General features: G+C 45.8%; 1 protein-coding gene across 1 annotated transcript in view; it reads right to left on the bottom strand.

The window, feature by feature from the left end:
- The window catches only part of MACROD2 (mono-ADP ribosylhydrolase 2), a 2183495-nt gene that overhangs the window by 983562 nt on the left and 1173526 nt on the right, over nucleotides 1–26407 (bottom strand). The window contains exon 4 of the mRNA XM_085612704.1: nucleotides 4008–4037. Coding sequence (XP_085468830.1) covers nucleotides 4008–4037 — 30 coding nt within the window. The remainder of the gene's footprint in view (nucleotides 1–4007; nucleotides 4038–26407) is intronic.

Raw genomic sequence — 26407 nt, 5'->3', positions numbered from 1 at the left:
CTGCCATCAAACACCTCTGAAAGGTGCTCAGCAGACAGGAAGATCCCATGAGTCATAGCCTGTGGCAGCCGCTAGCGCCACTCTCAATCTGCACTGTGGAATAGAGTGCATCACCCCTTGACGGTTTACAGAAAACATTTCAATGGTGTTGTTTGTCGTGGTCAGACTTTTTTGTCTCCAAAGGAAATTACTTTTAGAGTCCGGTTTATGCGTACTTTTCTCACAGTCTAAAGGCCACACATCACCTGGGGAAGTATATTTGCTCCCTCTTTCTCCAAGCCGTATCGTCGTCACATGGCCACCACCACGGTAGAGAGGCTCCAGCATCAGGGGTACCCGAACCACTTATTGAGAGGAATGTCCATAGGAAAATAACACATTATATGGTCCTGCAGAGACCTCTCTGTGAAAACTACATTGCTTCTTGTGGAGCTCTCCTAGCTTGGAGATTTTTAAAACAGCATTGATCTAGTCCACAGATTTGACTACCATAAAAGTACCTCTGAACCTTTGGATTCGTTCATGTCTGCAAGGATTAACAACACACTACGGGCACGCCTCCATGCTTTAGGGATCCGAGACAAGGCTCTGGAATGGACCACCTCCTTCCTCTCCGGCAGAACCCAGAGCGTCTGCCTCCCCCCATTCCGATCCGAAGCCTCCGAGATCATCTGCGGCGTACCCCAGGGATCTTCTCTCAGCCCGACACTGTTCAACATCTACATGGCCCCGCTCCCACACGTCGCCCGACAGCACGACCTCAACATAACCTCCTACGCCGACGACACTCAACTGATCCTCTCCCTCACCAAGGACCCCATCACCGCCAAATCCAACCTTCACGAAGTAATGAAGGCCGTCGCCGACTGGATGAAGATTAGCTGACTGAAGCTGAACTCGGACAAGACGGAGGTCCTCATCCTCGGCTCCAACCCTTCAGCCTGGGACGACTCACTGGGGGCACCCCCGACACCCACCGACCACGCACGCAACCTGGGAATCAGCCTCGACTCAACGCTCTCCATGACCAAGCAAATCAACGCCGTCTCCTCCTCCTCCTGCTTCAACACCCTCCGCAAGATCTAAAGGTGGACGCCGACAGACACAAGAAGAACAGTCACCCAGGCCCTCATCAGCAGCAGACTCGACTATGTAACACCCTCTAAGCAGGAGCCCCGACCAAGCTCATCAAACGTCTGCAACGCATCCAAAACGCCTCTGCATGACTGATCCTCGACGTACCACGTCACAGCCACATCACCCCCCACCTGAGAAACCTGCACTGGCTCCCGGTCAACAAGAGGATATCCATCAAGCTCCTCATCCATGCACACAAGGCACTCCACAAGACCGGCCCAGCCTACCTCAACAGACGACTCTCCTTCTACATCCCCAACCGCCAGCTCCGCTCCACCAACCTCGCAGTCGCCACCGTCCCTCGCATCCGTTAAAACAACCACCGGCGGAAGATCCTTCTCCTACATCGCCGCCAAAACCTGGAACACCCTTCCACTGAGTCTACGAAAGACCCAAAACCTGCTGACCTTCATGGGGCTACTCAAGACCTGGCTGTTCGACCAGTAGCGCACCGCTTCCCCCCAGGGCCTTGAGACCCTCGCGGGTATGTAGTGCGCTCTACAAATGATTGATTGATTTAATTAATTAATTTCCGTCACTGCCTCAAACACCCAAAGCACAAGCACAAACTCAAAAAACCTGCAGCAGGTTAGCCACGCTCGGACTATCATGGAAATTGGGGCAGTTTAGAGCCCAACTGCACTAGTTCATGTAGGCCTACCTACCCCTGAAATCTGAAATGACCAAAAACCACCACCATGACAGTGGTAATGGTGCCAGATGAAGACTTGGTTATGAACAGAGCTGACCAAAATGCATCGTGATAAGATCTGTGCAGAAATCTATAATAGTTCCTAAGAAACAAAAGGGGGTCGTATAGTAATCCTTACATGAGCCTAAGTGAAGTGCACCACCTACAATGTGTTTTCTTTACAAACGGGGTCACTGATTTCAGGTACAAAAGTGGTGGTCGCATCCGTTTGTCTAGCATGTTTCGATTCCTTGTTTTTTTGGGTAAAGATTAGCTATCTTTGGTCCCCCAAAGCGAGCAGACACTGAAACCATAACTGCAGGTGGCTTGGGTGTTCAGTGGGTAAAAAGAGGGGAATGGGTTTTGTGGTAGCAGATAAGAAATATCCATACATTATTACGCAGAAATGTGTTTTGTCTGTAGCACCCGCTCCAAAGTTGCAAAATCTCTAAATGGAATTTCTGGGGTTGCATAATGAGGGTGCATCGCACAACAATCTATTTTGGAGCTGAAAGGATTCTGTGGTTTTATATTTAGCTTCACCTTCACATTTATTCAAAAGTAGGGTCTAAGAAGAAGCAGACACTTCTTGACAGGGGCTGCCTTGTCATTGGGTGGGAGAGCCAACAGTGAAGTAGCTGGTGTTAACTCTATAAGCATTTTATTAACAGTGAAATTGGAAAGGAGGACACCACTCCAAGGACAGATACAATACAATACAGTGGATTTCAGCAGATAATTCCAACACTGAAAATCAGGGTAGCAAACATATGTGAAGGTTCACTTGAGCTAATGCATGGAATTTAATGCACCAGTAAGATGATTCTATATATTTATCAGTGACAATCAAATCTAGGTAAATAATTATTCAGTTAAGAAGCAGCAAGTAGGATTTACCACCGAATGTGAATTTCTAATGCACAATATTCTTTTTTAATCAAGGTAGGTAAACTGTGAGTTTCAATTTCTTGTGATTCGACAAATGCCCCTGCAGGGACTAGCCCATTTAAAACTATTAGTTTCATTCAAGAATTGGAGAGGTTTGGTATGTGCAAGGGGAGTGTGTCCGAAGACTGCAACAATTTGTGTTCGAGACTAAAAAAATTGTTTTTAAATGGAGAAACTAAAGCCTGCCTGAAGTTCGTAAAAATAAGTTTACTTCCGATTGCTAACAACTTTTACAACCGACCATGCATCAGAAATATCCAACTTTGGCAATGTAATGAACGACCCCTGAGGAAGATAAGCGTTTTTACTAAAAGAAATTCTGTACACAAAAGATTCCGTTAGTCTCTGTTATCCAGGTCAGTTTATTTACATCTCTAACTGGCCCCAAAGAGGGGACAAAGAAGGAAATGTCTGTGGGCCTGATTTAAAAAGGTAACTCACACTTTGGAGTAAGTTGATACTTGGTAGTGAGTTTACACTTCAAAGTAAGTTTACACTTTGAAGATTTTTGCTTTCGGTAATCACAAACTCAGAGTGTAAACTTACTTCAAAAGGGTAATTTATATGTCTCCACCCACAGTGGAAAGAAATTGGCTTACTCTTTTGTGGGTGGGTGACGTTCCTTCCTAAACCCATCTTACACCTCCCTGATCCCATCCCCTTTAGGAATAAGTCTGCCCTTTTTCTTGCCCACTACCCCATGTCTCTCTCACATTTACTACTAAAAAGAATACATATGTGTCCCAAGACTCCAACGTTTGGGTGAAGAACTCTTCACATGTAAGTAATAGTAAAGCGTATATAGTACATTTTGTAGTGCTACAAAACATACTACAATGTGCAGTTTGCGATTCCGGCCCTTTTGGTTTTTTGGAAATGCACAATGGAATGGCAAGTAATTCAAAGCTTTATTTTGGTTGAAAAGATTTGGAAATATGTAATTTCTTTTTTTTTTTTGTAAATCTTTTTATTAAAACCAATTTGACAACATGGCCTAGTATCACTGAATCATACAATAGGCGGCAGCAAGACAGAAGTTCCTAAGTATACATGAATTTTGCACAGTAGGAATTACACTTCAAGGGAGACATCTTCCTCCAACAGTCTGGGGGAAATATGTAATTTCTGATGGTTAATATATCCGCCTCAATTAAAATATCCTTGAAATGTAGGCCCTTTTTCAGCCATTGTTAGTACAATTCTCACAAAAAAATGATTTTTAAGGACTTACCCCCGCCACCACCAAGTAGACTCGAGTTTGCTGAAAAACAAAAATAAATAAGTGTAAACAGGATAAATCTGAGGTGAATAACAAGCATAAGTCCTGCATTTTAATCTATCATTGATATACAAAATAAATGCAATTTTGTACAAATACTTTTATTTTTTTAACTAAGCACGAAAAGGATGCAGAGGTATGTACCTAAGAGACCCCATTAAATAACATAAAAATGTGGGGGTGAAATAACGTATGACTTAAGTACGTACAGCTCCTTCAGGAACATACCCAGCACTGTGTACCATAATGGCAATACTACATTCGGAAGCTGCCGAAGGCACCACACTTCAGTGGTCAACAGACTGACCCTATAATCATCAAATAAGACCCAAATGTCAGTAAACCGTAGCAAAACATTAAGTTGACTCCGGAAGCAAAATCTTTCGCCCAGGCATTGCAAGGCACTATTCCTTATTTGTATTGCAATAGTGCAGAGGAGATGCTGTAAAGGCCCACGAGGGAGGAACCCTACAATGAATTCAAATTCACAAATGAAGAAAACCTCATTTATCATATTCAATTATTTATTCGACAACACACACACTTTAGCCGATGTGTTAAATCCAGCGTTATATATCAATATACTTCTTTTTTTAACTTTTGGTATCAGTACATCCATGTAAGTGGTAATTAAACATATAGACAGTCCTATGAGTAAACAAACATTGAACTAACATTACAAAATGACATACATAAACACTCCTATGTGCAAACTAGGTGAGCCTTTTTTTAAGTAACATCTGATGATCACAGGCTTAAAGGTGCATGACATTATGCTGAATAAAACAGACAGTTTTCTTAACAGGCTCCTATTTGATTTTGAAAGGCAGTCAATTTAGCCTCTAATGAGGGCGGAAAATCAAAAAAGTCTTTAGGTCCTTCGGTGTTGCATAGCACAACTAAATTGCCAATTAATTGCAAAGCTGCTCCCCTAAGAGTATGTGCCAACATGTTTCAACATGACATTCTAGGGACGTAATTCTCCGAGGTCTTCTTCAGAGTCAAAATTGTATTAATGATTTGGGACACATTTCCACAGCTAATGATAGTTCACTGGGAGTTGGTAACGTGTGGTTTGTTAATTATCTGTGTTCATTATTGTGTGCAAGAAGGTCACCGATTGTAAATGCATGTCTGCGATCATTATGACGTGTGGCCTTCAGGGACCCACAGCCAGTTAAGCCAACCTTCTCTAATAAACCAGTTACTTGTACCAGTACCTCAAAAAGGTACCCACACAAGTAACTGGGCTATTGGAGAAGGTGATATGAAAAACAAAAACATATGTTTGTAATATACTAGGTAGAACACACTGAATAAGGTCCATGTGTTATCAAATAAATTAAATTGAATTTGATCAGTGGCCGTGGGGAGGGGGGGAAGGGGGGGGAGGGCTTCATTAATGCATTTGTTGCTTGGTATCACATTACAAAGCAGCACAAATTCCAACCTATGTGTATCTTCTTAAGTTTAATACCTCCTTAGACACACACACAAATGAAACAACCATTCTAACATGTAGTGCTTAGAGATGAAACCCCCAGCAGCTCAAGGACATCTCCATATCCTCGGATATCCACACTTCAAAGACAAAGGAGTCAGCAGTTAACTTCTCTAACTAAGACTTTTGCTAAATCAAAATCTCAGGCTCCGACACTGGGGTCGAAAAGTATCTCAATCTAACTCCAGTCCGGGTGGATGTATTTATTTGAGAGTTTTATAAAGCACAAGCATGGTCCAAAGGTATCAGGGTGCTGTACAGTATAAAATAAACATACAGATGAGAAACATCAGAGATTTACAGGTAGGTTACAGTTGTGCCCGACTGCAGATAACCTCCAAGCAGATTCGCTGGTAAGTTAACAGACAATAAGGATGCTTTGGCATTGCTATAGTCAACAGTCACAGAAATAATCATATCATTCAATGAATTAAATATTTTTCAAATCCATAATTCCATAATCGTAGTAAAAATAGCAATTCATCAGGCGCTTAAACCAGAAACAGTAACTCTTTTCCTAGAAAATCAAAATAATATGCCAACCTGAAGCTCTGGCGTGAAACTCGCCTGCTGATTTACAGCAGAAAAACACAAATGCTGGAAAACTGACTGCAAATTACAAAATGTAATTCCAAAGCAAGACTTCTATTGCTGTCAATCTGATATAAAAGTTTAATGTGAGTGAAAAAATACGAACATTCAGCCTGTTTGCACCTGCAGAGTTTTAAACCATTCTATTTTACCTCCAGGCCTCACCTACAGCATACATTGCTGTAAATGCATATAAATAGGTGTAGCACATGATGCCAAGGGCTGTCTTCAGCATAAATATCACAAGCTTCTAATCACTTCAGGGCTCATTCAGGCTTTCATCCTGCTGAGATCAAGAAAATGTGCACCACTCGGTGGAGTAATACTAAGGATCATTATTTAGATGGCAAAAGAGAAATGGTGGAGCTCAAGTAAGGTGCCGTGAACACTAACGATAGCAATAATATAAATAACACCACTTTGCAATTTTAATAGTGCTTTAGCTAGTCATGAGAAAAATATTCTATGAGGTTGGATTCCCGATAAACGAATGATTAATTAGCCTTGTGCCGTATAGAAATGACATGGAATGATAAACTACAGGTATGATTTTATTCACTTGATCAAACTGCCTTCATATTTTCAAGCAAACAAAGGTAAGGTTTATGATCAACACTGAGAGCTACTGAAAGTAAAGTTGGATAACATTTTACCTTTCATTTAAAATGTAAATGTAAAATGTAAATGTAAATGTGTATGTAATTGTATAGCGCACTGCCACCCCCAACGGGGGATCTCATGGCGCTTTTACTCATACCGCTGAGGAACCCTTCCTGGCCTTTCCCTGTGAAATGTCCACTCCTGGGCACCCCCATGGTGAAGCCAGGCATCCCAGTGCTGCTGGGGCCGTTGTGGAGATTAAGCAAGCTATTGCCCAGAGTTGCAGCGTGGGACCCATACTTAGAATAGGCACCGAGGCGAGAATTATCAGGTCCGAGGAAACTGAATCCAAGACCCGCCGAGGCGGGGGATTGAACTCTGGTCCCGGGACAGAACTCTGCTTCAGGGTCTGCCGCTCTAACCATTGAGCCACACTTCTCCACAACCTCAACCAAACAGATTTACAGTCTACATCCCTGGGATGGGTACCTGATCTTACAATAGAAATTGGGTAGCCTAGAATTCTTACATAGGGGAAGAGGCTATGAGTCCTATGAAGCTCATCTTTGGAGCACTTTTCTAGATTCATTGGGTCTAAGGTAAACTTTAAATTTCATCATAAAACGTCTCTTGTCGGAACCCTCAGGTGGTTGCTTGGTGTAGGCCAGCACCTTGAGACAGCCTGGGCGCCATTGTGTACTATGTTTTTAATGTAACCTAACATAGAGGAAAGATAGGGTAGGAATTGGAAATGCTTCTGCAGTTATGAAAGCACTGAAGCAGCGACAGTCTGGTGTTATCCTAGTTCCAAGAGTCTGGATCTGAGCTAAAATTTCAACAAGTTCACAAATTGACACCAAATAAAATTCATGCGCATGTGGTTGACATGAATACCAGTCATGGATCCAACCGTACTGAACCTCCTTCTGGAAACTCCAGCTCTACACTCAATGAAGATGGCTCATCAAAAACCGAATGTCCTAACAAATAAATCACCCCTCACATCCAGGTTATTTAACCACGTACATGGTGCTCTCTCTCTCACATTCTGAATATTAAACCATTGTGTTACACTTCTCTACTTGGTGGAAATAGGATGTTTTAAGACTTTCAGGAAGACAGTTGTAGCAATTGCTACGGTCAACACAAATGTAAAGTTTCTTGGCAATGTCCTGTCTACATACCAACAAAATACCCCCGAATGGCCAAATGACATTCTTTCAGACTAATCTAAGGTCGTCAGAGAGCCAGAGTCCAGTGTTCCAGGTGAGTGCCAATTTCAGGACAGTAATTTGAACTAAAAAGACTTTGAATAACTTGAAAAAAAATGCACCTTATTCCTGTTCTCTGAGAGCGGTATTGAGAATGAGTTTGTAAAAAATGTCGATTATATGCATTAGAAGAAATAAGGACCAAAATATAGCATACATATTTATGGCCTATGAGCATGGAATCTTCAAAGTAGTATTTAGAAGACATTGAAAGATGCTGAAGACCTTCATTGTGTGTGTGTTACTGAGTTCCCCATTCTGTTCTATATGCTTTGTGGATGTCATGGGGTCAGAATAGCTTCACAGGGAAAAGGTCCAAATTTCTGGTGGCCCCACCCATTACACCTGATCAAAATCATCTAAATTAGTTGCTGGCTGTGGGAGACTGATTTGGCCAATAAATACCATAGCACAGACAAGGATATTCAAAGATGAGGACACCCCCGGGAACAAACGGGAAAGAGATCTGAAGTTTAAGGTGCCCACTAAGATGCAGAGATTCAACCCAGGTACACGGTTAGTGTGTCTTATACGTGGCATATGGCTGACTGGATTCTCCAACATAATCTGGGAGTGTCCTAAGATTTTAGAATTAGGGTCTGCCATTGGGTAGCTGGTGACACATGCAGAAAAAACATGAATTAAAGATACAGGAATGCACCGGATATGGGGGCCACCATTCCTAATGGACAGCCTGGATATGTGTTGGTAAGGTGGATGAATAAGACAGTAGTGTTTCACGTAGACACCTGTCTCAAAGGCCTTCCATGTTGAAGTAATATATTCAACTTGTTGATAATGCAGAAAGGAGGACCTAAAGCTGGGATGGAACTGTCCCAGCCATGAAAAGGAATGCACTTATTCGAAATGCATAAGTGTTGAGTGTTAGTGATCGACATATTTCGGTGGGACATGGCATACACATCACTATGCGCTATCTTTATTGCAGCATCTGGAAAATGCACTTGCCAAATCTAATCCAAACAAATATAATTAAAATATGTTTTCACAGTTTGAGGGTGAACTTTAAGAAATTCAAATCAATAGTCTCAATGAACTTAGCATCTGCCATGCAAAGAAAAATACACCGGGATGAGCAATATATTATCAACTCCATATTATCTGCAATTAATTGGGAAATGTAGGCATAATGCCCAGAAAAGTTGTATAAAGAACCAATGAAGTGGAAGATGCTCTCTGTCTCTCACAACATGGGCATTATACAGAATGTGGCCATTTGCGCATATACGCAGAGCTTTGGAATATCACTAAGTGAGTAAATATCAGCTCTTGTCACTCACAAACACCCAAAATAAATATCAGGCAGAAAGGAATGAGTGACCGAGGTTATCTAGCAAAATATATATTGGCTACATGAAGTAAGCTGGAATCTGTTGCGGGTAAGATGCTGTAAGTACCCTTGAAGCCAAAATAATTTGCACCAATGATGAGCAGCAGCGTGGCAGTGTATTAGTTATCACCCTCTATCTTCACAGTGCTTGTAACAGTATACTTGCTTGTTGTAAGTTTACATATCATTGTCCAGGGCTCCTCACTTCCAGATGGTACCACAACACATTTCCTCCGAGGGCTCCGTGGAGAATTAAATGTGACTGCTTCACCAAGAGTCCCCAACTTCCAGTATGTGACCATCCCTCCTTCGGGCAGTCTAGCTCCCTGTGGCTGCTGCGATAACGTTAGTGAGCTACTACAATTCCATCAGCTGCAAACCACACTCAAACTAACCTACTGGTAAAAGCGTGGGCTTCCGGCTTCCAGAGATTCGCTGAAGTCTGAGTGGAAGGGTTGCCTGTAATGCTGTACCTGTACCAAACCTAGTTACAAGGCTTATTGAAACAGGTTCAAGAAATACACATGCATGGTAAGAGACTGTAAACATTAGCACAAATTAAACAAGCTTGTTTTAGAAAAATATTCTCAAAGTCTATGATCATGCACGAGGTACAAATACAGGAAGAGGAATCGGAAGACGAGGATTAGCCCAAGGTCACGGCATCCACAGGCTGCGATCTCTGGCCACAACTTTCATTTAATAATTTTAGTAGCCCTCAAAAAAGGAGCTGTACTACTGTTGAGTGCAAAACGTATTTATGTGCATCCATGCTGCTTGTTAAACCTACAGCACTAGCATATTTGGATTAGAGTTCACCAGTTACATCCTAATCGTTACAATAATAACGGAGCCGCAAATAAACCAGTAAGGTCAGACATGAGATCCCGTTCTCGTTGAGAGGGACTCACTGTTGAGGCCCAACTAGGACAAGTGGGCCTCTGGTGTGGGGGTCGCTTTGGTCCCGCCTAGAGGGTAAATGGACTAGCAATTTAGGCTAGCCTGTCCCTATTGGAGCAGGCTAAAGATTGATTTTCATACTGCTGGTCTCTGCCTAGAGTGGCATAAAAAGCAAAAAACACAATGGACTGGAATGCAGCCAAAACTAACTCCCAGTGACTGAGATGAATTCGAATTTATCAGGCATCACTTTTTTCTACCTCAAACTACATCAAGAAAATCAGCAATAGCATGTTTAGTATATTCTGTGTAAGAGAATATAAAATGTCATACAGATGAAACACTTTTTATAGAGGAGGGGACACTTGTGAGGTAACAAAAACAGTGATTAGAAATAATAGGCGAATTAATTCACAAACTACAGAGGTTTCCGTTTTGATGTACTGCAGGCAGTTTACTGCATGAAGCATATTTTGTTAAATTGTTTTCTGTCGAAAAGCACGACTCATCAAGTGAATTATTGAAATTAAAACATTTTTTTAAATAATCTGTTTATTCCCCAAGGTAGTTACTGTCTTAAAAACAACAACAGAGCGAAGTCTTATAAGATGAAATACACAAACATTCAAAATACCCAAATGACAAAAAAAAATCTCCCAGTGAGTATTATTACACACAATGACTAAGGGCCAAATTGTACAAACCATTCTTTCAGTCGCCATCTCTCAGATTCGGAGTTTGCAACTGCAAAAATGCTTTTTGCAAAGTACCACACCTATTTTAAGAATCCGTCCCTTTTACTGACCCCCTAAAACAGGTTTAGAAATGGGTAAGGAATCGCTATTTAAAAGAGGTGTGGTGTAGGCATTCCTTCCCAATAGCAATTTCTATCATATGTAGCAATGGTTTAGGACTGAAATAGCAGCCGCAAACCATTGAAAATATACCTACCCCGAAGTTGGGGTAAGAAATTGGTTTACTGGATGTGCCGCGCAGTCAAAGCGATGAGTCGTTCCAAGGTGCGGTGAGGCTGTAGTGAGAGGTCCTGGATCATTGAGGAACACTTCGAAGAGGGTTTTGCGATGTGAAGTCCAGAGGCGAGGATGCGTTGCACAGTTAGTGTGAGGTGTCGGTTCTGAGGAACTGAGATGTGGAGTCTGGTGTTGCCATCGACGAGGGATGTGAGGGCCTGCACCGAGGATGCATTGCACAGCGATGGTGCAGATGAGGCTACAGACTGCGATGCAGGTGTTTGTGACAGTTCTGATCTCATAGCATCGATGATTGGTCGGTTCTGCTCTGGGTTACGCCACAAAGAAGAGGATTGGTTCCGCTGGATCCACAGAAGCTGGCAGAGCACTTCCAAGGGTCCAGAACTGGGGAGGAACCACTTGGCAGGCTAAGCTCAGATAGCAGAGTCCAGGTGCTGTGGTCAAAGTTGTTAGACCTTTCTGCCCCTGAGGCTCTCTCTGTTCAGGAGGCCAGCCAACTAGCCCTTGAAGTCACTTTGGCGTCCTGGATGAAAACAAGTTACTTACCTGTAACTTTGGTTCTCCAGTATTGGTAACTTTCATAGATTCCCATAGCTTGTATCATTCTCCGTTGTCGGAATGGGAGTCTCGGTACACAAAATAACAGCAGTAGGTACAAAAGAGAAAGAAAAAGGCCTAGGCCTCATTCCCTTTTGTAGCATATCCACCTCTTTTTGTAAAAGAGACCAAAATAAAGCAAAAGCCAATCAGATTAGCCTCACCCCACAGAACCCTCCTGAGAGAAACTCAGAGCCTCAGATTTTCGTAGCCGTTGTGTAACAGTACCACCAAACCCTGCAGAGGGCTGAGCTTTCCCAGGGGAGGAGGGTGGGCGCATGGTAATCTATGAAAGTTACCAATACTGGAGAACCAAAGTTACAGGTAAGTAACTTGTTTTCTTACTCCAGTATTGGAACTTTCATAGATCTCCATAGCTTGTATCAGAGTAGCTAGCAGTCAGAAGCACATTTTGCTCCCTTAGTGACATCTCTTCCTCTAGTCTCCTTTTCTTTTTTCTTTTTTTTCTTACGTAAAACATCAAACAACAATGCAATCACATAAAGAACACATACACAGCCGGGTCTGGTGGCTCAGTGGACTAATGCATCCACTGCAGGGGCCTGTGTTCGACCTCCTGGTCACAGGTTCAAATCCCGGCGGGTCCACTCAGCCTTTCATCCATTTGAGGTCGACAAAATGAGTACCATTGAGTTGGGTAACAATGTACATCTGTTATTCAGCGCCAAGATGCCCCGTTGCTGGGGTGAACGTGCGCTTTACAAATACACATGTTATGTTGTAGCAAAATGTGCAAATAACAATAAGAAAGGAAGGAGGGAAGAAAGGAAAGAGGGAAGAAAGGAAAGCTCACCACTCAATGGAAGAGGTTCCTCAGGACTGCCTGGCCTACAGCTGTGTCTTCTTGTGCCAAGGTCTCCAGGCAGTAATGTCTTGTGAAGGTGTGCGTGCTGCTCCAAGTTGCAGCCCTGCAGATGTCTTTAATCTGGACCCCCTGCAAAGAGAGCCACAGAGGAAGCCATGGACCTTGTTGAGTGTGCTCTAATTCTGCCCTCTAGAGGCTTGTCCGCTGCAGAATGATTGAACTGTATAGCACTGGAGATCCATCGAGCAATACCACTGAATGCAATGAACAATTGAGAAGATTCTCGATATTCTTTAGTACGGTCCAGATAAATTTCAAGCACCGCTGCACGTCCAGCGAATGAAGTGCCCTTTCTTCCGGCGTAAATGGCTGAGGAAGGAAAGCCTTGAGAATCACCGGCTCATTTAAATGAAAGTCCGAAGGCACCTTTGGTATGAACTTTGGATTAGTCCTTAGAATCACTGTATTTCTTTTGAATTGGAGGAAAGGTTTCTGGATTGTGAGAGCTTGTAATTCTCCAATATGTCTTGCTGAAGTGAGAGCAAGAAGGAGCGCCAATTTCCATGAAAGGAATTTCAAATCTGCTTGATGAACTGGTTCAAAGAGATGCTTCATCAGCTGGGTGAGAACCAAGTTCAAATGCCATGTGGGAGGCGGAGGCCTCACTGGAGGAAAGACTCGAAATAGGCCTTTGAGAAATTGTTTGACAATTCTGTATGACAGAGAGAAGGCCCAGATGCAGTGCGTCTGTAGCGAGAAACTGCAGCCAAGTGAACCTTTATGGACGAATGAGCCAGACCTGCCTTAGCCAAGGACCGGAAATAAGGAAGAACCCGATGAGGTTGAGACCAGAAAGGGTCCACACCTTGCTGTTGGCACCAGATGCAAAATCATTTCCATTTTAAACGGTAAGTCTTGTTAGTGGTAGGAGCTCTAGCCTGAGAGAGAACATCTCTTATCTCTACCGAGAGATGAAGATCTAGGAATTCTCGCTGCTCAGGAGCCATGCTGAGACGTGTAAGGAACGAGGATCCGGATGCTAGATCTGGCCCTGGGACATTGTGAGAAGATCCGAAAATAGCATAATCAATGCGGTAGTGCAACCATCTTCAGGAGCGCTACCCGCCCCACTACAGAAAGCGGCAGCACACTCCAAAATGCCATGCTACCCCTGAGGCCACGGATGACCCAACCAACATTGCCCTCCAGTATATCATCGGGGGTGTGGTATATATTGGTACAGAGATAAGACGGACATCTAGGCTCCCAACGGGCCTCCTTCAGCTGGGGAGGTTCCGTCGCAGTTGGGGCCACTAGGAATAAACATGTCTTTTCCCAATTCACCCTCAACCCCGAAAAGCGGCCAAACACACGAAGCAAGTGTCTCACGCCATCTAAGTCCGTCGTCACATTCCCTAGGAACAACAATAAATCATCCGCATATAGGGAGATAAACTATGTCCCACCGCAAATACAAGCCAGCATAGGAATTCCAAAATCCGGCATGGGACGCTAGAGGCACGATGGCCAGAGCAAATAATAATGGGGAGAGCGGACATCCCTGTCTCGTGCCCCGTCCAATCGGGCAAGCCGATGAGATCGTCGCGCCCGTGCGTACGCGTGCCGTCGCCGACCTATATAACAACTCCGTCCATTCTACAAAGGATTTTCCAAGACCATATGCATGAAGAACTCGAGACAAATACGGCCATTCCAAACTGTCTAACGCCTTTTCAATATCTACTGAAAGAACCGCCGCGTCTGGTGTATTAGCGTGACGCTCTCCCAGGATCCGTAACAGTCGCCGCACCTTGGTTGCAGTGGTTCTCTTCAGGATAAAGCCCGCCTGGTCCCCATGGACCAAGTACGTCATATGAGGAAGCAGCTGAGATGGAAGGATCCTACATAAAATCTTATAATCCGTCGTCAACATTGATAATGGGCGATATGCCGACAGAGATAGTGAGTCTTTCCCTGGTTTTAAACAGCGGGATGATAATCGCCTCCCTAGCAGAACCAGGTAAGTACCCAACTTCCTTGGCTTCGCGATATACCGCCCGGAGTTTAGGGATCAGCGCATCCTGGGGTTTTCCTGCGAGCCATATGTTTTATTGCGCTGCGTATTTCTCCTTCCGTGATCTCCTGCCCTAGCTGCACCCCTTGGTCTTCCTCAAGGTGTGGCAATCGTACTTCAGCTAAAAGCTCATTCAGCCCATCAGTCATGCCCTGTATTTTACTTTCATAAAGTTCCGCATAATATGCTAGGAACATCTCATTAATCCCTCGCTGAGTATACTCCATCATCCCCGGTCGAAGTAGTCAACGCTAGGATCGGTGTACCCCACGGAGCCAGATTCGCTACCCACGCCAGGAGGGAGCCCATCTTATCCCTCTCCCCATGTGCTCGTACCAGGTATTCCTTATGATCAAAGCAGCGTAATCGTTCCACTTGCGACGCCACCTCCTACCTTGCCGCCATAACCTCGTCCTGCAATCCAGGGTTCTCCGGGCAAGCTTTCTCTGCCCGTCACAACCGTTGTTCCCCCTTTTCTATATCCTGCAACAGCGTTTTCTACATCCCTGTCCTCTTAGCAATGCATAATGCCCGTATTACCACTTTGAATGCGTCCCATTCCAGTCCTAGGGTCGAAGCCATCTCCCCATTCTCAATAAAGTAACGCTCTATTCACTTTCGGATCTCAGCTCGAAACACCGGGTCCTCCAAGGTCTCAGGACGCAACCGCCAGGTAGGGACAACAGGTTGCTCTCGAGACCATCCCACCGTCAATAACAGTGGGTTATGGTCCGAAATCGTCTTCGCCAAATACTCACTACCTCGCACCAATGCATGCACATCCGGAGAGCATAGCACCGCATCCAGCCGCACATGCAAATCATGGAGGGGAGAATAATAAGAGTAATCATGTTCTCCTATGTGGTGAACTCGCCATGTTTTTATCAATCCCCATTCAGCTTGCCAGTCCCTCCTAAGTTTCGATAGCTTATGGGCAGGTGCCTGGGGTAATGGGGGGTGTGATCTGTCCAGCTCAGCATCCAGAACGGAGTTAAAATCACCCCCTAATAACACTGAACTTGGTAAATAAGGTGCCAGTTTCCCCGTTAATGTAGCAAAACAGGATTTCTGTTCCACATTGGGGGCATACACACTGCACAGTGTCACATCCCTCCCATCCAATCTACCCATGACAGCCACATATCTCCCGTCCGGGTCCACCAGCTGCTGGGTCGGCTGAAAAGGAACCCCCGCTCTCACCCAGATCAGTGCTCCCCTGGCATAGGCAGAATATGTTGTGTAGAAAAGCAGCCCTCTCCAACGACACTGCAGGGCCCGGCCCTCAACTAACTATATGGGTTTCCTGGAGAAAAGCTATCTGTGCCCCACTACGTACCAGATAAGCGTGAGTTGTATGGCGTCTCGTCATCGTGTGCATCCCCCGCACATTCCACGTAATACATTTCAGTTCAGGTACAGACCCCATAATGCAATTTGTACTTGTGTTGTGACTGCCTTCCTCACATTGGCTCACCGGTGACGTGAACCCCCCCCCAACAAGACCCCCAACAACCCCTCAAACCAGGCTCCAAACAGCTAGTACCCATCCAAACAGTCCCCCCAAAAGCCCTCTGGTAACTACCAGAGAATCGCTCTAATAGCAAGACAAAGGGGAGAAGGCCCAACAACAAGAAGATCAGACCCGCTGCTTCATCGAACCCCCTGCACCAAACCCCGTTATAAAAGAAAATCCCCCCTCTCAGAAAGGACCCCCCGACAGGCGAGGACCCACATATCTCAGACAACCCGATAGGACCCACAGCTCAGCCCGTGCTCCCCCATGCCCCCTCACAAAGCGAACCCCACCCGTGTCAACTGGCCCCTCTTACTACGTAGAACAACAAATCAAGCGTCCACGATCTCATCCGCCGTTCTGGGAGTTATATGCGGCATAGCCACACTCCCCGCATCAGTTCCATCGGAATCCGAACCATCCGAGCCCCTTTCAGAGTCTGTCAGTCTCAGCATCGCAGTGTCACTCGCCTGAGACAGCTCCGTCGCAGCCTGTAGAACCGCCATTCTTTCTTTCTCCGTCTGAGTAGTAGTAGGCCTTCGTGCTTCGCCGCGTCGTCTCCTGGAGTGCCGCTCACAGCGCGGTCGGGGCACATCCACCTTCTGTCCCCCAGTGCGTCCTGCCGCACCCGCTCCTGCCCGATAGTATTCCAGCCAACTCCATGCTTCGTCGGGGTCATTATGAAAGATTGTTTTGCCTTCCAACGATATGCGCAGCCGCGCCGGGAACATCAGAGAGTATTGGATGCCCTCGTCTCGGAGGGCCTTCTTAACCGCCAGGAACGAGGCCCAATGTCGCTGTACCTCAAGGGTATAATCCGGAAATAGCATGACATTGCTATATTCCACCCTATAGGGGCCTGATGTATGCGCCTTGTTCAGCAATAAGTCTCTATCTTTATAATGGAGCATACGGGCCATTACAGGCCTGGGGGGACACCCAGGCGCCAACGGGCGGGCAGGCACTCTGTGTGCGCGTTCCAACGTAAACGGAGTCAAACCCTCAGGGGCCACCTCACTACGGAACCAGTTCTCCAGGTAGTCAAGCATACTTCCACCTTCAATTCCTTCTGGCAGGCCCACCACTCGTACGTTATTCCGTCTATTGCATCCTTCAGCATCCTCGGCCCTCTTCTCCAGTGCTTGGATCCGACGCATAACATCCCCCATTTGAACATCTAGTGCTTTCTGCGATGGTTCCAGAGCTTCCAGTGTAGTCTCAGTCTGCTTCACCCTATCCACCAACTTCGCATGATCCGCCCGCAGGAGTCCCAGCCCCAACGACACTTGAGCAATGTCCTGTTGCAGCGCCTCCTTCGTGTCAGTGATCGCCCGGAGAATCTGATCCACCTGTTGCTGCATCATTCCCTCTGAAGACGACTCTGCTTTCCCCTGCGCTCTCTGCTCCCCCACGTCGCTGTCCGGTTCCGGTTGCACTCCTCCCTGCCTGCCACGTGGCTTCCCCATGGTCGTATGACTGTCAATTTCGTGGATACCTCGAAGTCCAGAATGACCCTTACCGCCACAGGTCTTCACTGTGATGTCCTGATTCTTCTCTGTTGTAGGGCGACGGCTACACATACGGACGGGCAACCAGCCCCTTCACTCCCATCACCAGGACACCGCGGCGCCGCACCTGGCCTTCCCACCACCTCTGGGGCACAGCAAAGTACGCAGGCTCTTCACAGGCAACGTTCAGGTACTCAATGGCGGCTATTTCGCTCCTCCGCCGCCAATGGGGAAAAGCCTCACCTCCTGCGGCTGTCCGACAGCAACTCAGATCCACGCGGGCCGGTTCTCGCCGCCAGTAAGTTCTGCTGTCAGGACTCCTCACCGACGCCCATCGATCACCGCAGGCGGCCGCATCCACGCCTCTTCCCATGGAGACTTGACGCCGGGCCGTCGTCACTTCCTAGGGAGGCCGCCGATATTACCACTGCGCGGCTGTAGCTCCTTCCCCCTCCGATGAACGTGGGCCGCCATGGGCACTCCCAATGTCAGTAAGCTCAGTCACAGTGCTGGTCCATCGCCCATCATCTGCGTCTCCGCACTCTATTTACATGAAGTTATGGAGCATAGAGTACACTCCACCACCCAGCCGACATCAGAAGGACCTCCAACCGGGTCACCCAGCAAATACTCCGACCCTTAATACATACATTGCAGTTTCAGGATGCTTTGAGCTGCCCCAGGGGGTCCGCTGGCCAAGCAGCAATGTCTATCAGGCTCCCTCCGCCCGCACCTGATCCAAAGGCAAGCCTCAGGGAATGCCTATCCAGGAAAGCCACCGTCCAGGGGGGGCATATGGGAGTCAAGCACCTCGTTCAAATAAAACATCACTGCACCAAGCAGCAGTATTGCCGGGGTCGTCCCTGTATGCTGCCAATGCTGTAGCGTCTGTCCACAAAGTAGTAACTTCTCCCAACATGGGCTCCGACTCGGCCGCCACCGACCAGCCGCGCTCTTCGTCCGCCGCCTCCTCCAAGAAATATACCGGTGGGGGCAGTCGCCTCGCACTCAGCGCCACTGCAAGCAATCTTCCCGGTACGGATCTTCTCCGTCGCGGCCCCGCCCCTCACTGCCATCGGGTAATTCAGGCTCCGCTGTTGATCGTCACCGAGCTGTCCAGCACTTCCCGGGAACCAGCAACGGATGTTCACCAGGCCGCACCGCAAGTGGGACTCCTCCGCGGCAGTCTCTAGTCGCCGCTTCCACTGCTACGCAGCTGCCCCGCCGCCATCTTGGCCGCACTCCGATTCAGCGGCCGTCTTCTCAGTAGTCGCCGTTCTCGGCAAGGGGCAGCTAGGTCTCGGCCCATACACTCCGTGGGTCCCCGCCGTCAGGGGGGGCCCCCCCTCCGAGATCGCCGGCGTCTTTACAGGAGAACCAGTGGGGTCGGCGCGAGCCCGAAGCTCACGCGACCGTCCTCATCAGTGCCTAAGCCACGCCCCCAAACCGAAAGGATTGACTGATGAGAGAGGTGATTAGCTCCCTGAGATCTAAAATAGGGCGCAATTTTCCAGCGTCTTCTTGACCAGGAAAAACCTGGAGTAGAAACCTTCCCCTCTCTGAGACTGGGGAACCGGCTCCACTGCTCCCTTGAGGAGCATCTGATGAACTTTGAGCTGTAAGAGACGCAGATGTTTTGAAGGCATAGCGACAAGGGGCTTGGAAGGTGGCATATGAAGAAACTCCAGCCATCTTGAATGATGTTGAGCACCCAACGGTCTGATGTTATCCGTTTCCAGTTGTGGAGGTATTGAGACACCCTGCCTCCCACAGGTGTTGACGGGGAGGTGGGTACAGTAGGAAGAGCCAGAACGCCGCTATTGTCTCTTGGAGGTGTCACGTCCCTGGCGATTTTGTTTTCCTCTAGAGCTGGACCTAGAGAAAGAAGAGGTCTGACCTTGTCTTTGTTGGTATGTTGGTCGATGCGACTGAGACGTTGAACCATAAGAAGAGTACCGTTGATGTTGGTACGAACCTCTGTAGGATGTTGTACTCTTACCCCTGGCCCCACGGAAAGGAACCTTCCGATACTGAAGATTTCCTAGAGATCTTGCAGTCTCCGTATCCTTTTTAATGTCCTGGAGGGCATTGTCGCTATGTTTGCCAAATAATGCCTCACCATCAAACGGGAGGTCCAGAATTTTGTTCTGGACCTCCTGCCAGAACCATGTCGCCCGGAGCCAGCCTTGGCGATGAAGAACAGCTGCGCCTGCCAGTGAACGGAAAGCTGTTGTGGCAATATCCATGGCGCAGTCCATCACTTCTGCAGATGTAGCCTCTCCCTCCTGTAGAATCTTCTTGGCCTCCGCCTTGGACTCCTGTGGGAGCTGGTCCAAATATGGGGAGAGGTCGCACCACATTTGGCGATCGTACCTACCAAGGATCGCCAACGCATTCACTGCCTGTACCAAAAGACTTGCCATAGAGGAAAACCTTTTCCCCGTATCATCAAGGCGCCTGCCTTCTTTATCGGGAGGAGTGGTCAGGGGTGCAGAAGGATTGCGTGACTTTCTTTGCGCCGCCTGCGATATTACCGTATCCGGCTTCGGTTGACCCATCAAGGACGCTGGACTATCCTCGGGCGCCTTGTACTTCTTCTCCGGGCGTGGCAAAACTGGAACAACAGTAGCCGGGTTTTTCATTGCCTTCAAACCCTCGTCCCAGACATGGCTGACAATGGGAATGGAACGGACCACTTTCCTGTAGGGCTCCTTAAAATCATAAAGGAAGCATTCCGTTTGAACTGACGGCATAGGTAGTTTGAATCTACTGGAGGCTCTTTCCATCAGTTTGTGCAATCCCCCAATGTCTGCCGGGGGAGAATCCACTGGATCCGGAGTAGGTGAAGCTGGATCCGGGAATCACATAATCCTCCCACTCTACACACTGGTTATACCTGTTGCCATCGTCCTGATCCTCGTCCGAGGGATCATCTTGAACATCTTGGACCACTGGAGGTATACCTGGGCTGGATACCTGCGGCTGTGAAACCATCTGGGATGGTTCTCCCGGAGAAAACACTGCAGAAGCTGATGGTGTAGGCACAGCATGTACTGCAGAGAAAGTCGAAGATGGAGGAGGAGTAGTTTGAGAAAACCTCTGCCTATAATCCTGCAACATGCCCTGGAGATCTGCCAGGAGGGACGAAGGGACTGAAACCATCTCCTGGCCTGCGCATTCCTGACAACGATAGGATTGCTGGTATGAGCACTCATGAGTGTATTCGCCCTCTGAATCAGTGTCCTGACATTTGACCAATAATTGGGAGGAGCTATTGGCATAGCCACAAGAATCCTGATCATCCCCGTCAGAGTCCTCTTCTTCCTCGAGCAACAGTGCGGGAGGCAAGGGGATAACCCTCCTTGGAGACGTCATATCAGGCGTTATTCTCTTTAAGGAAATAGTAATCCTCTCCGTCGACGAAGATGTTGTCGACAGGACCGTCGGCGATGGGGTTGTAAGAGAAACCAGTCGACGAGGTCATCGACGGAAGACCCACCGTCGACGGTTGAATCGTCGACGAAGAGATGGCGTCGTCGACACTGCCGTCGACGAGACCATCGACACTCCTGCTGTCGTCGTTGTGATTGTCGTCGTCGTAATTGCTCTCGTTGACGACACCGTCGTCGTCGCTACCGTCGACACGCTCGTCGACACTCTTGTCGTCGTCACCGAACCATCATCGATGTGGCTAGAAGGTACCGTTGACGAGCCTGTCGGCGGTGTAACTTTTTTCACCTGGGATTTTGAAGTCTTCGTCGACTGAGTCTTCTGCAGCGTCGTCGACGATCTGGAATATTTCTCTGACTTCTCAGATGTTAGATAAGAGGGTTTTTTTTAAAGTTTTAGCATACTCCACCACTGCTGAAGCTGCAGATAGTCCTTCCCTCTCCTTTGCACCATGGTGAGGAGATTTGCTAGGACTCTGGCTCTCAGACTCACGGGGGTCTTTTTTGAGGCCTTAACAGGACGTTTTGAGGATGGTGAAGGGGAAGCCCTACCCCTTTTCACTGACCTTCGAGATGAGGTGCCAGATGATGAGTCCTCACTGTCACTGGACAGAGTTTCCTTCCTCAACTTTAGCTTCTGGAGCCAAGTGAGGAGGCGACCCTCACGGTCCCGGAGGGTCTTCGTAGAGAAGGTGCGGCAGATCTTGCAGTCCGCTGCCTTGCGATCCGGGTACAGGCAATAAATGCAGTCCTTATGCCTGTCCTCCACATACAGCCTCTTCTTGCCACATGTGGAACAAGCCTTGAAAAGGGCTTTCTTCTCATTGTCAGACATTTCCGAATGAAATACCAAACAGTTCTGAAGAAACAATTTGGAAAAAAATAGTCAACTAGAGTTGAAGTGAGCAGAGCTCACAGGAGACTCCCTTAGCATAACGTGCGGTAGAAAATCTGAGGCTCTGAGGTTCTCGCAGGAGGGTTCTGTGGGGTGAGGCTAATCTGATTGGCTGTTGCTTTATTTTGGTCTCTTTTACAAAAAGAGGTGGATATGCTACAAAAGGGAATGAGGCCTAGTACTTTTTCATTCTCTTTTGTACCTACTGCTATGTTATTTTGTGTACCGAGACTCCCATTCCGACGACGGGGAACGATACGAGCTATGGCAATCTATGAAAGTTCCAATACTGGAGTAATCAACAGATTTAAGTCCAGTTCTCACCTAGGCAAGAGGTCAGTAGGTCGGCACAGAAGAGCAGCAGTTCTTCAGAGAAGCATTCCAGCAGAGTGGCAATGCTTTCAGCAGCCAACAGTCCTTCTTCCTGGCAGAGTACCCACAGGTCTAGAAGTGTACTTAAGAGGTGGTATCTGTGGTCAAATATTTATACCCAATGCCCTTCCTCTGGAAGGTCGGAGAAGCTTCTAGAAATCCATTTGAAATTCTCAGGCATTCTGTCTTCCTTGTCTTGGATTCAGACTAACTACAGGGGGTATGCAGCCCTTTGTGTGGAGGCAGGACAAAGCCTATTCAAGTGCACATAGCGCTAGGTCCGCTATGTCCTCCCATCCTGCCAGTGATGGCCCATCCAGGCATACCTAAGCTCCCTATTGTGTGTGGGTGTCTAAGAGGAATACACAAAGACCAACTGTCAACTACATCCAGTTATGTGACCCAGAGACAGCTTGAAGGCATCAAATGGCTAAGGCAGGAAAATGCCAACTTTCTAAAAGTGGCAATTTCAAAACTGTAATTTAAAGTCCGATTTCATCTAAGTCAAGATTTTTCATTAGAAGTCAAAAGACACGAAACAGTAACTGGATACCTACTCCTATTTAGAAATTACAACCTATCAAATGTAATAAGGTAACTCATGTTATCCTATGGGAGAGGCAGGCCTTGCAGTAGTGAAAAATTAATTTAAGAGTGTTTCACTACCAGGACATGTAAAACTTAAAAGTACATGTCTTCCTATTAAATACACCGCACACTGCCCTCTGAACTGTCCAGGGCCTACCCTAGGGATTCTTTTGCCAGGTCGACATGGCATTTTAAAACTGCACACACAGACTGTAGTGGAATGTTTAAAGGGCTACTTAAGTGGGAGGAGGGGGGGCCCATCCAGTGCTGCAGACCAACTAGTAGCATTTAATTTACAAGCCCTAGGCACTTGTAGTGCCACTTTACTAGGGACTTCAAAAGCAAATTAAATATGTCAATTGTGAATAAGCCAATTAGACCACGTTTTAAGGACAGCTAACCAGTGCTAGAGTCCTAAGGCCAGCAAAAACAAAATCAACAAAAAATGAAGGAGGAAGACAAAAGGTTTGGGGGAAGGTCACCCTAAAGCTGACAGGTCTAACAAGGTGCTAAACCAATTTGGAAAAGGGAAGGGATCCCTTGGGAACCCTACGCCTTCATGAATGTTACACATTGTTTGGGAATAAGCAGTGGTCCACAGACGATTGGAAACTCTCAAACAAACTTTTTTTTTTTTTCCTTTTCTTTTTAAACGTAGTTTCCTTTAAGGAAAACATGCTTCATTACAAAATAGTTTACTTTAATTAAATGAAATCACAGACTTGGTGGTCTGCTGACCCTCGCAGGCCACCATCCCTGTGATTGACTCCACTCATAGTGGGTCACAATTTGTGACCTACCTCATTAATATTAATGAGGTAGGTTGGATTATGACCCACTACAATTCTGATTTTTAAGAACCGGCCTATTAGTACATAAGTCAGTTCGTAATGATCTATACTAGTCTCAAAAATAATGATCACAGTTTAGCTATGGTTCTACATTTCATGTTTTTGGCATACCACAGATTTTTCAGCTTCTAAGTGCTGCAAATAAATGGTGATCTATAGGTATCTTGAAGAGCAAGAGGCCCTCTATTATGCCACCATATGTTATATGTAATTGTGAGCGTTGACATTTTTATTTATGCATTTATTACTATTTATTTCTTACACTAGAATCAAAGTGTAACAGAGCACTTCATATTAGGTAAAGATACCAGTTACTGGTTACACTCAATAGATATACTGTCATTAGAAACTTTATATCGGTTACATTCTTCTCTCAGAGAATACTTTCAGGCAATTTATCAATTTAAATAAGCTTTAAATGTATCCAATAATGATAATTGCATATACCTTAGACCTGATTTGAATCTAGAGTACACTTAACATTGATTATAGATCTGGTAGCCCCTTACCATGGAACTTAAAAACAATGTAGTCTGGACTGACAGTCCAGCTTGTAGTGTACTACAATGTGCATATTCTAATTGTATTAAACTCTTTGATAGTAGGAAATAAAGGAGCAGAGAGCTTGTGAGCGGCTGAGCTCAACATGTACACCTATGTATGGCCATAATTGGACTTTCAAGTAACATGCATAGATCAAAGATAGGTAAAAAAGTATATAAGGAGAAGAATTCTGGGGATATCAGGGAAGTGTTTAAAGTAGTTCTGCATTCTGCTGCTTCTACGTTTGTATATGGGAAGATGGGCCTGTGTTAGGAAGACTGGTTCTAACCTATGAAAGCTCATAGTTTTTCACTTTTTGAGCACTTGTGTTTTTGATCTCTGCAGTGGTGTGAGCCTCCCCAGTGAAGTCTCACCCGTTGTAAGCCCACATAACACTGGATTTGAATCTGCAACATGTAGTGCCTGCCTTTGAAATTAAAGAAAAAGAACAAGAAACATACATATATATAATATAAGGCCAGCTCCCCATGGGCAGCAGGGTGTGGGCTCTTGTATAGGTTTAAGGCGACATGTATAGAGAGTCCATGTGCGCTATGCTTGTTGCATGTGGGGATTAGTGTAAGCAGGGACTATGTAGACAGTTGTTTACTGTATGAGGATAGGATAGGATTTGGATTTCTTTTGTGTGGATGGTGTCTAATATGCAGGCTGGCGAGAGCCTTCCAAACAGAGCTATAGATTATAGGAACATTCATAAGGTCCTTGAAGTGGAGCATGCTCCAGAGAAAGGATGAGGGAGTTGGGTGGTCCAACGAAAATTGATCACACATCTGTAGAGTATCTGCATTCAAACCCTACGCTGATTTTAATATGAAGCTCAATCCTATAAAGCGGGCCTTCTAAATATTCAGTAGAGATTCTATTGTGTCATGACCATTGGAAACTATTGCATATTCTTACCTGTGATCCACAATAATGTTGTTGAAAGAAAGGCAAGGACCAGCATTCAGGCTTGATTTAAGTGGATACTTGATTATTTGTATGTTGCACTATTTTCTGAGATGGTTGCATAAAGATAAAGATGCCAAATTGTACAATGACGGTATCTGTTTTATTTATTAATGCCAATTTTATATTTTTTTTTATGACGTGCTGTTGCACTGTGTACTTTTTTGATTTCTACCTAAAATCGAATAAAGGATTTTGATTGACTAATTAAAGTGGAAAACTGTTATTTTAAATTTCCTAATGAAAGGCTGTTTATTTAAACAAGGAACACTGAAAACAAACGATGCAAAAAGGGCAGTCTGATACCTTGGGAACATTATGGATCATAAATAAATGTTTGACCCAAAATTATTTAAGGAGAGTAACAACAAAAAGACTTCATGTTAAGCCACTCTTTCTACTTGTGAAACCGTAAACCAGAGCTGGTAAGCCAGTAGTATAGCTCCCAAGATTCTTATAAAGTCACTCAATTTATTACAACTAAAAGAAATGGTTGACTCGGCAAAGCACAAGGTGGCACCATTGCAAATTTTAGAGTTCTAAAGCAATGGAGCAGTTTCTCCTCTATTGGTAGCAGAAACACACTTCGCATTACCAGAAAGAGCAGCAACTGGCATAAAAAACAGAGTTAACCATTTATTCCACAAGGACCAATAAAACTTATACCAAGGACTTCGAGTGAGGCAACACATGGGTCCTATTATGTGGCTGACATCCTTCACAGCTGGAAAGACTGCTCTCTGAGGCAGGAACACCAACAGTGGTAAACATCTCACCCAAATCTTAGCTGATCCCATAGAATAAGATGTATGTTCTTCCATGTAGAGCTCTGCAGCTGCAACTCCAGGCGATTCCTACATCCAGGAGCTGCTAGGTTCAACAACATTAATAACAGTCTGGCATAAGTTGCCCATTTTGAGAGCAATCAGATCCTTAAGACATTTCTTCAAATTGGCTCAAC

Source organism: Triturus cristatus, chromosome 6 (assembly GCF_964204655.1).
Source record: "Triturus cristatus chromosome 6, aTriCri1.1, whole genome shotgun sequence".
Classification (NCBI taxonomy): Eukaryota; Metazoa; Chordata; class Amphibia; order Caudata; family Salamandridae; genus Triturus; species Triturus cristatus.
The sequence above is the reverse complement of the archived record's forward strand: the minus strand, read 5'-3'. Positions and strand labels throughout refer to the sequence as shown.